This window comes from Pristiophorus japonicus, chromosome 6 (assembly GCF_044704955.1).
Source record: "Pristiophorus japonicus isolate sPriJap1 chromosome 6, sPriJap1.hap1, whole genome shotgun sequence".
In the NCBI taxonomy this organism is placed as follows: Eukaryota; Metazoa; Chordata; class Chondrichthyes; family Pristiophoridae; genus Pristiophorus; species Pristiophorus japonicus.
The window spans coordinates 173,879,033-173,890,277 of NC_091982.1; the positions used below are offsets into that span (position 1 = coordinate 173,879,033).

The 11,245-nt window shown below is 45.4% G+C and overlaps 1 protein-coding gene across 4 annotated transcripts in view; it reads right to left on the bottom strand.

Annotated features, from left to right (window-relative positions):
* Positions 1-11,245, bottom strand: part of rubcn (rubicon autophagy regulator) — a 63,148-nt gene that overhangs the window by 31,171 nt on the left and 20,732 nt on the right. For all 4 annotated transcript variants that reach the window (XM_070883394.1, XM_070883393.1, XM_070883395.1 and 1 more), the window contains 2 exons: positions 8,196-8,355; positions 5,586-6,116 (listed from right to left, as the gene is read on the bottom strand). In XM_070883394.1, coding sequence (XP_070739495.1) covers positions 5,586-6,116; positions 8,196-8,355 — 691 coding nt within the window. The remainder of the gene's footprint in view (positions 1-5,585; positions 6,117-8,195; positions 8,356-11,245) is intronic.

Sequence of the window (11,245 nt, forward strand, 5' to 3'; positions counted from 1 at the left end):
TTTGAAATTGAGACGTTGCTGAACTGGGAGCCAATGTAGGTCAGTGAGCACAGGGGTGATGAGCGAGCGGGACTTGCTGCGAGTTAGGACACAGACTGCCGAGTTTTGAATGACCTCAAGTTTATGCAGGGTAGAATGTGGGAGGCCAGCCAGGAGTGTGTTGGAATAGTCAAGTCTAGAGGTAACAAAGGCATGGATGAGGGCTTCATAGAAACTTAGGAACATAGAAACATAGAAAATAGATGCAGGAGTAGGCCATTTGGCCCTTCGAGTCTGCACAGCCATTTAATAAGATCATGGCTGATCATTCCCTCAGTACCCCTTTCCTGCTTTCTCTCCATACCCCTTGATCCTCTTAGCCGTAAGGGCCATATCTAACTCCCTCTTGAATATATCCAATGAACTGGCATCAACAACTCTCTGTGGCAGGGAATTCCATAGGTTAACAACTCTGAGTGAAGAAGTTTCTCCTCATCTTGGTCCTAAATGGCTTACCCCTTATCCTTAGACTGTGACCCCTGGTTCTGGACTTCCCCAACATCGGGAACATTCTTCCTGCCTCTAACCTATTCAATCCCATCAGAATCTTATACGTTTCTATGAGATCCTCTCTCATCCTTCTAAACTCCAGTGTATAAAGGCCCAGTTGATCCAGTCTCTCCTCAAATGACAGCCGAGCCATTCCTGGAATCAGTCTGGTGAACCTTCGCTGCACTCCCTCAAGAGCAAGAACGTCCTTCCTCAGATTAGGAGACCAAAACTGTACACAATATTCTAGGTGAGGCCTCACTAAGGCCCTGTACAACTGCCGTAAGACCTCCCTGCTCTTATACTCAAATCCCCGAGCTATGAAGGCCAACATACCATTTGCCTTCTTCACCGCCTGCTGTACCTGCATGCCAACTTTCAGTGACTGATGAACCATGACACCCAGGTCTCGTTGCACCTCCCCTTTTCCTAATCTGCCACCATCCAGATAATATTCTGCGTTCGTGTTTTTGCCCCCAAAATGGATAACCTCACATTTATCCACATTATACTGCATCTGCCATGCATTTGCCCACCTAACCTAACCTGTCCAAGTCACCCTGCAGCCTCTTAGCGTCCTCCTCACAGCTCACACTGCCACCCAGTTTAGTGTCGTCTGCAAACTTGGAGATATTACACTCAATTCCTTCATCTAAATCGTTAATGTATATTGGAAAGAGCTGGGGTCCCAGCACTCATTCAGCAGCAGATGAGCTGAGGCAAGGGCAGAGATGGGCAGTGTTACGGAGAAATATTCCAGCGTAACAGGGGAAGTTATCAAGAAATCGATTTCAGTGTGGTTTGAGTTGATTGCCGGCTCTGGGAAGTTCCACACTGCAACTTGTGGAAAAGCATAAAACCACTGACACCAACATCTGGATTTCCGCGTTTATCTGCACATGCACTGACGCCAGATGTTGCTGTCACTTTCAGAGGAGTAATGACGGCGAATGTTGACAGTTTTGCCAACATTACCACTGCAAAATCCATGCCTATATTTACCATCTGGGAAGTTTCCAACTATTTGTCACCTGGTTATGTCAAGGTGGTCACTTGTCCACTTGGGACTTTTCCTTCACTATGCTATACAATTAGATTCCACGTGCACACACGTATACACGAACACATATACACACACACAATTTCTTAACATTGACAGTGTCAGCACAAGAAAGACATACATACAGAATACTGAATTCTGCAGGCCTGAGCATGGACATAATGTCGATCAAATGTATAATTTAATTATTTTTTTAAATTGTAATTTTTCTTCGAATATAAAGTCCAATCATCTGGAGGAACAGAATAAAGATTTTGTTCTCATTTGAATTGGTAAGCTATATTATTAACTTTTTTTTTTTTAAATCACACTTTTTTTAATGATTTGTTGGAGTTAAATGATAAATATCAACGGTAAAGTTGCATGGGGGAGGTGGGGGGGGAATTTTATTGGCTGAAGCAATCTCAAAAATGTAGACCAACAAGCAGTTCCATTTCTGCACTTTACACATGATAACGCTGACACTGCTGGTATAATTGACTGTAGTGAAGACTGCATGCTGCTTCATTACACTGAAAATGAAATTTATGACAGCCATTTGCAAACCTTCCACTGGGTCCTCTATTATAATAGTGATTTTCCGGGGGTCTCCTTGAGAAAGCCGAAGAGTAACAATGGGGGAATGAAAGGTTACAAGACAGAAGGATTAGAGGTTAGTGCCAAGTAGATTATAAGAACATAAGAACTAGGAACAGGGTAAGGCAATACGGCCCCTCGAGCCTGCTCCGCCATTCAATAAGATCATGGCTGATCAGATCATGGACTCAGCTCCACTTCCCCGCCAGCTCCCCATAACCCCTTATCATTTAAGAAACTGTCTATTTCTGTCTTAAATTTATTCAATGTCCCAGCTTCCACAGCTCTCTGAGGCAGCAAATTCCACAGGTTTACAACCCTCAGAGAAGAAATTTCTCATCTCTGCTTTAAATGGGCAGCCCCTCATTCTAAGATCATGCCCTCTAGTTCGAGTCTCCCCCATCAGTGGAAACATCTGCTCTGCATCCACCTTGGCAAGCCCCCTCATAATTTTATACGTTTCGATAAGGTCACCTCTCATTCTTCTGCAATCCAATGATTAGAAGCCCAACCTACTCAACCTTTCCTCATAAGTCAACCCCCTCATCCCCAGAATCAACCTAGGTGAACTTTCTCTGAACTGCCTCCAAAAGCAAGTATATCCTTTAGTAAATATGGAAACCAAAACTGCACGCAGTGTTCCAGGTGTGGCCTCACTAAAACCTTGTATAGCTGTAGCAAGACTTCCAAACTTTTATACTCCATCCCCTTTGCAATAAAGGCCAAGATACCATTGGCCTTCCTGATCACTTGCTGTGTACCTGCATACTATCCTTTTGCGTTTCATGCATAAGTACCCCCAGGTCTCGCTGTACTGCGCCACATCTGCAATCTTTCTCCATTTAAATAATAACTTGCTCTTTGATTTTTTTTCTGCCAAAGTGCATGACCTCACACTTTCCAACATTATACTCCATCTGCCAAGTTTTTGCCCACTTAGCCTGTATGTCCTTTTGCAGATTTTGTGTGTCCTCCTCACACATTGCTTTTCCTCCCATCTTTGCATCATCAGCAAACTTGGCTACGTTACACTGTCCTTTCTTCCAAGTCGTTAATACAGATTGTAAGTAGTTAGGGTCCCAGCACTGATCCCTGCAGCACCCCACTGGTTACTGGTTGCCAACCAGAGAATGAACTATTTATCCTGACTCTCTGCTCGTTAGCCAATCCTCTAACATTCTAATATATTACCCGCAACCCCGTGAACTTTTATCTTGTGCAGTAACAATTTATGTCGCACCTTGTCAAATGCCTTCTGCAAGTCCAAATACACCACATCCACTGGTTCCCCTTTATCCACCCTGTTTGTTACATCCTCAAAGAACTCCAGCAAATACGTCAAACATGACTTCCCCTTCATAAATCCATGCTGACTCTGCCTGACCAAATTTTGCTTTTCCAAATGTCCTGCTACTGCTTCTTTAATAATGGACTCCAACACTTTCCCAAACACAGATGTTAGGCTAACAGGTCTAGTTTCCTGCTTTTTTGTCTGCCTCCTTTTTTTTTAAAAATAGGGGCGTTACATTTGCAGTTTTCCAATCTGCTGGGACCGCCCCAGAATCCAGGGAATTTTGGTAAATTACAACCAATGCAGCCACTATCCCTGCCGCTACTTCTCTTAAGATCCTAGGATCCACTGTTCCCTGCCCCTCCCTAAAATAAAATTATTTTCTTCAGCCAGTAATGAAATATTTAGACAGAACATATCTATACACCCAGTTCTTCGCAGGAAGCATCACCTGTGCTGTAAGAAGACAACTTTCTCTTGCTAGTTTTCTTTCCCTCCTCCAAATGTCCAGGCCAAGACTGTGAAACCTGCCTCTAGCGGAAGGCCAAGTGTGAATATGAATTTAGACTAGAATTCAAAAATTGGTCATCATACACAATTATTGTAACAATCTGACTGACTAGTTTTCAATACCTACTGTGTAATAACAGATGTTCAATGTTTTGTAAAGGTGGCAAATTGAGTTAAGTACAAATAAGCATATACCTGTAATATTTTTGTTCATAGAATCATTGAATCATAGAAATATGTAGCACGGAAGGAGGCCATTTCAGCCCATCATGTCCCCACCAGCCGACCAAAAGCTATCCAGCCTAACCCCACTTTCCAGTTCTTGGTCCGTAGCCCTGTAGGTTACAGCACTTCAAGTGCACATCCAAGTATCTTTTACATGTGGTGAGGGTTTCTGCCTCTATCACCTTTTCAGGCAGTGAGTTTCCAGACCCTCACCACCCTCTGGGTGAAGAAATTCCCCCTCATATCTCCTCTAAACCTGCCCCCAATTATTTTAAAATCTATGCCCCCTGGTTGTTGACCCCTCTGCCAAGGAAAACAGGTCCTTCCTCTCCACTCTATCCAGGCCCTTCATAATTTTACACACCTCAATAAGGTCTTCCTTCAGCCTCCTCTGTTCCAAAGAAAACAGGCCCATCATCTCCAATCTTTCCTCATAGCCAAAAGTTGTTACTGAATATGTAAGACTTTTCACTGGAGGAGTGATTTTTAGATATCAGTTACCTCCTTAGATCATGTGTTAACTATGAGTTGTAACCAAGCAAGAAAACTCTTTCAGGCCTCCACCAACACCGCTCCGAAACCTGCCATTAAAAGGCATGAGAGAGCAACCTAGAGAGTGACAATTCTTCCCATTTTCTTTCTCATCCTCTGTTCGAAGCCAAGATCAATTAACCTTTCCTGAAGGCAGAAACTCAGTGACATGGTTGCTCAGGCTTCAGATACCCTCCAGTACCTTTCCTAAGTTACCAATCTTAATATATGGAACAGTGCACGCACAAGACTGCTTCCTCGCACTCCACAATAAGGTGTGCTGAGCCCGGAAAATAAGCTTTCAGAGAATTAATTCGTCAGATTAAGTTGATTTCCACCTTCAAACCTACATTCCTTTCCCCCTTTCCTGAAGGCAGCAACTCATACAGTGACATGGTTGCTCAGGCTTCAGATACCCTCCAGTACCTTTCCTAAGTTACCACTCTTAATATAAGAGCTTAGACAAAGATAGTTGGCAGGCTAACCAACCATAGGAGCATCATGGTGGAGTCTATCCTGTCCTGTTTTCACTTGCCACTCACATACTTTCCAATAAAGGTCAGTGAATAGACATTAGGAGCATGAACACTGACTGACTTTGCTTCTCTATAGCCCAGCCACACTGAGGCCTAATGTAGGGCTGAGCCCGATTCCCTTTCCACCAGAGGATTAAGTACAGGCCAGGGATTGAAATGGTCTACGTGGTTCAGTACCAGCACCATACAATGAACGACCAATTATGATGTTTTCCAAACTCATTCCTTTAGTTAGCACAAGATATTAGGATAAAAATTCTACTCATTAAGCACATTGCAGCAAGCAAATCTTGATGTACATAAATCCTTGAAATAAATGTCACTGTACCTGTTGCCTTTGTCATTGCTATACCAGTATCAGAATGGGATCGGATGTGGCTCTTCTTGAAACTGCCCTGTCGTTCCAGGATCTGGGTTTCAGAGAAGCTGGAGCGTCTTGGAAAACTCAGTAGCGATGCACTACAGCTAACAGTGATTTTAGGAACTTGCCCTGCAGATAGAAGTAGTTTCTGTGAATCGCCAGAACAGGAGGAGGAGCTATTGCTGCACTGACTTGAACTGCGATCCCTCCGTCCCAGGTTTCCAATAGCCAAATACTCTGGTCCATCATCCATTTCACTTGATCCCTCATCTTGTACTTCGCCCCAAGAGTCCTCACCATGGCTAACTGGGGTACTAACTGTTGTCTCACTGACTGGAGAAAATGGTTCCATAGAAGGGATGATACCGAACTGGTGGATGCCAGAGGCGTGATCTGGTACCAGTTTGTCTGTGGAATCTGGAAACAATGTCAAATGAGCCCTCTTTTTGGTCTCTTGCTGAGTGTGATTTATATTAATGAAACCTTGCGGTGTAGCACCTATATCAATGAGGGAAGAGAAAAAAAAGGATCATCAGTTCTATTTTCTAAAATTCAAATTGAAATCATGGGTTTATACTACAGGCTAGACTATAGACAGACCATTTATGCTTCTGAAGATATTAAATTATTTGTTCAATCCATGCACTTATTTTCCTCGAGTAAAACAAAGATCTGCAATGAACTAACTATACTTCTCAATAAAGGCTGGCAAACAGAAAGCCAGGATATGGAAGGTTTTACTTCACTGTTTGTTCATAATGTTACTACTTCATTTGCCCAAATGTTTGGATTCTTATACCTCATTATTATTGTATGTCATTTCACACTGGCATAAGAGCAAAATTCATATCGTGTAATATATTCATTTGGATTTTTTTTTCTGGTTGCCCTTTCTAGCTGAGGGGGGGTGGCAGTCCCTCAGAGTCGAGGATGATTTGTTCCCACACTAATGAGTTTTCAGGTGACTGACAAGTCCAATGCGGGACCTACAGTCTCCGTCACAGGTGGGGCAGACAGTGGTTGAAGGGATGGGTGGGTGGGTGGGGTGCCTGGGTTGTCATGCATTCCTTCCGCTGTTTGCGCTTGGCTTCCAGCGAAGATACGCGAGGTGTTCGGCACCTTCACGGATGCTTCTCCTCCATTTTGAGCGGTCTTGGGCAAGGGATTCCCAGGTGTCGGTGGGGATGTTGCATTTTTTCAAGGAGGCTTTGAGAGTGTCTTTGAAGCATTTCCTCTGCCCACCTGGGGCTCGCTTGCCGTATTGGAACTCTGAGTAGAGCACTTGTTTTGGAAGTCTCGTATCGGGCATGCGGATGACGTGGCCCGTCCATCTGAGTTGATTGAGCGTGGTCAATGCTTCAATGCTGGGGATGTTGGCCTGAGCGAGAACATGGACATTGGTGCCTGCATCCTGCCAATGGATTTGCAGGATCTTGCGGAGGCAGCATTGGTGGTACTTCCCCAGTGCTTCGAGGTGCCTGCTGTACATAGTCCATGTTTCTGAAGCATATAGGAGGGTGGGTATCACTACGGCTCTGTAGACCATGAGCTCGGTGCCAGGTTTGAGGTTCTGGTCTTCAAACACACTCTTCCTCAGGTAACCGAAGGCTGCACTGGCACACTGAAGGCGGTGTTGGACTTCATCATCAATGTCCGACCTTATTGACAGTAGGCTCCCGAGGTATGAAAAATGGTCCACCTTGTCCAAGGCCTCGTCGTGGATTTTGATAATCGGCAGGGGGGGGGGGGGGGGCAGTACTGTGTGGCGGGGGCAGGTTGGTTGAGGACCTTTGTTTTACGGATGTTTAGTGTAAGGCCCATGCTCTCATACGCTTCGGTGACGGTGTTGACGATGGTTTGTAGTTCGGCCTCCGAGTGTGCGCAGACGCAGGCGTCATCTGCATACTGTAATTCAATGACATAGGATGGGACGATTTTGGATCTGGACTGGAGGCGACGGGAGGTTGAACAGTTTCCCATTTGTTCTGCAGATTAGCTCCACTCCAGCGGGGAGCTTACCGAGGGTGAGATGGAGCATTTCAGCAAGGAAGATCGAGAAGAGCGAGGAAAGGAGATGTTAAGGGTGTGAGAAACCAACCAGCTAAATCAATCATGTGTGATCAAGGGCCGTGTTCAGTGAGGTTTGGTTAATTATTTGTACATAATTAGGATTGTTTATTCATTCTTACAAATGTAACTGGAGGTTTACACCCTCGAATTGTTAACAGCTCCAGGGAATTCTGGAAATTGAAGAGCTATTCCTTTAAGATTTCAGTTCATGAATATTTACAATGAAAAATAAATTCCATATTAGTGTATTAGATTACATTGCTTAAATACAAATTAAAACTTTGACGTTAATTACAAACCGACACTTACAAACCCATAATAAGTCAACCATCCAATACATAAGATAATTAGCTTGTCAACAATGCTCGAGTGGTTGAGCTAGTGAAAAGATTTCACTTTATTTTCTGTAAGTGGTACAGATTGTGCTTGAATTAACATAATATCCCGAGAGGGGGGAGAAAAAGACTAAAAAACAAAAAGATACATTTTTAATTATTCTTCACTTACCTGAAATGTTCAAAGTAGTAGAATGACCTGAGAGGCTGGTATAGGAGGTTGTATGTCTTTGAAGGCCTTCCTCTGCAGGGGACATATACTTGGTTCCAGGTAGAGCAGTCAGACTTTGGCTTTTCACCATCGGTAAGGAGGAACTACACTTCCTTGCAAACTAAACATTGTAAAAACATTATGAGAAACGCACTGCAGATTATGGCTCATCTTAGTCTTTCCTGGAACTGAAAAGGTTTAAATTGATGAGCTTACTTTACCGTTGCATATGAATTGATTCATAATTGATTCCCTTTGGATGCTGCTACTGTAACACAGCAAAATTTTATACAGTACCTATAACACCATCCAGTACAGACTTTAGAATCAGCCATAAGAAAGCACGTGGCTATTTGACACAGGCTGCAATCCTCACAAAAAAGCTTGTGCTGATAATTAAAGAGGGCCACAGATTTAAACGGGACACCAAGTACATTTCTGTTTGACTATACAAGTTCGTGGGATTTTTAGCAATATTTTGGGAATTGAGTTCTGCAATTCTGTCCCATTTTTCATAGAAACTGACAATCCGAAACTTGAGGCCATTCGACCCACCATGCCAGTGCTGGATCTTTGAAAGAACAGTCATGTTTAATCCCACACCCTCGCTTTTTGACCGTAACCCTGTAAGTTTGTCATCCTCAAGTACCTGCCCAACTCCCTTTAAAATTATTTATGGAATCAGCTTCCACCACGTTTTCAGGTGGTATGTTCCCGATCCCGACAACTCGGAGTGAAAAAAATTCTCATCACCTGTCCAGATCCTTCCTTTTCTAATGATTTAAAATCTATGACCTCTGGTTATTGACCCACTCGCCAGAGAGAATAGTTTTTCCTCTATTTTCTCTATCAAAACCTCTCATTATCTTGAAAACTTCTATTAGGTCACCTCTTCATCTTCTCTGCTACCTTTTCCAACCTCTCCTCATAACTGAAGTCCCTCGTCCCTGGTAACATTCCGCAAAACCTCCTCTAAGGCCCTTTCCAAGGCCTTTCCAACTTTCCTGAAGTGTTTATAAGTGCCCAGAATTGTCCATAATACTCCAGCTGAGGCTTAAACAATAGTTTTCGTGTTAAAATCGTAACAGATTGATGCTGAAGGTTTACAAAACACAATAAGCAGCAAGCAATGGGCCATAAATTGTGATCTCTCTGGGTGCATACGATGTGCGCATGTGCCCATAGAGGCCCTGCAAGTTCCAGGTACAGGCGTGCGAAGCACATGTGCCTAAACCTGGCACTTGCGACCCATCAACATTTCTTTTGACAGATCACGCACCTCCCCGGGAGAAGGGCCTTCGCGGGCAGAGAGTTGGGCTATTTGCCCAACTCTTGCCCAGTGAATGTCTAAGGCCTGCTTTTACCAGCGTAAGAGTTTTAAAAGATAGAAAAAAATAATGTTTAGGACTAATTTCTACATTAAAAATCCTGTCCATGAAGGTAAGTTTATTTTTAACACTATTAAAACATTTTTATTTATTTCAAAATAACAATTTTCTCTAAAACTTTAAAAAAAATTAGTAAAAATTTAATTAAGTAAAGTGTTTTTTTAATTAACGTTTGTGTTTCCTTTGTTTTTAGGGATATCCCCATTCATAGAAATAGGAGCTCGGAGCTCCCATTACTATGAATAAGAGTACTTCATTTTCAGTGGTGGTCCAGGCGCACGTGATCCCAGGAAGCACTTACACTCCTGGGATGCGTAGACCTCTGCGCTGGGCTGCGCAGCTAGGCCCGAGACCTGAAGTCTATGTTGGAACGTGACCACCAGGTATATTCATCCGCGGGAAGCTTCCGACTGCAAATTTTGGCCTAACGAAACTTTTTATTTTCCAATAAATAGAAAACACCTTCAACATAACATTTATTATTTTAAACACCGTGGGGCCATAAGCGGACTTCAGGTGCTGCAGGCAACTGTGCACAAAATAACTGACAGCCTGATAATGGGCCCAAGTTTTCACACGATAAAAAACGGGCGCCCCTCCGAGCTGGGTGCCCGTTTTTCACGCCACAAAGTGCGCCTAAAAAAAATCTCCGTATTCTCCACCTCCCTGCAGGTCCTCTGGCCCTCGGCGCAGTGCAGCAGGAGGCGGAGCTAGGACCCTGCACCGAAAACAGTGCCAGGACCTCTGCACATGCGTGCTACAGTGGGCACGCAAGTGCAGTAGCTCCAGGCACCCGAAACTGTGTGGGAGGGGCCCGAAGCACGCAGCCCCTAGCCCTGGCCGAATGGCCTCACTGGGGCTGCGTGGATAAGGCTCCTCCCACGGCCAGCTCCCGCTTCCTGCTGACACCCGCTCCTGCTTTCCCCCCGCCCCCCCCCGCGACCTGCCTGTCGCTGCCGTTCCTGCTTCCGCCCCCCGACCGGACCCGACTCAACCCGTCTGCCGCTGCCGCTCCCACCCGACTCTACTCTCGCCCCCAGACTGGATCCGACCTGACCTCCCTCCCCGACCTCTCCCCCCCCTCTCTCTCTCTCTCTCTCTCTCTCTCTCTCTCTCTCTCTCTCTCTCTCTCTCTCTCTCTCTCTCTCTCTCTCTCTCTCTCTCTCTCTCCTCTCTCTCTCTCTCCTCTCTCCCCCCCCCTCTCTCTCTCTCTCTCTCTCCCTCCCCCCCCCTCTCTCTCTCTCTCTCTCCCTCCCCCCCCTCTCTCCCTCCCTCTCTCTCTCCCTGCCCTCCCTCCCTCCCTCTCTCTCTCCCTGCCCTCCCTCCCTCTCTCTCTCCTGCCCTCCCTCCCTCTCTCTCTCCTGCCCTCCCTCCTCTCTCTCTCCTGCCCTCCCTCTCTCTCTCTCTCTCTCTCCTCTCTCTCTCTCCTGCCTGCCCTCCCTCCCTCTCCCTCCCTCCCCCGCCCTCTCTCCCTCCCCCCCCTCTCTCCCTCTCTTCCCCCCCCCCCTCTCTTTCTCCCCTCCCCCCCACTCCCTCCCTCTCTTTCTCCCCTCCCCCCCACTCCCTCCCTCTCTTTCTCCCCTCCCCCCCCCACTCCCTCCCTCTCTTTCTCCCCTCCCCCCC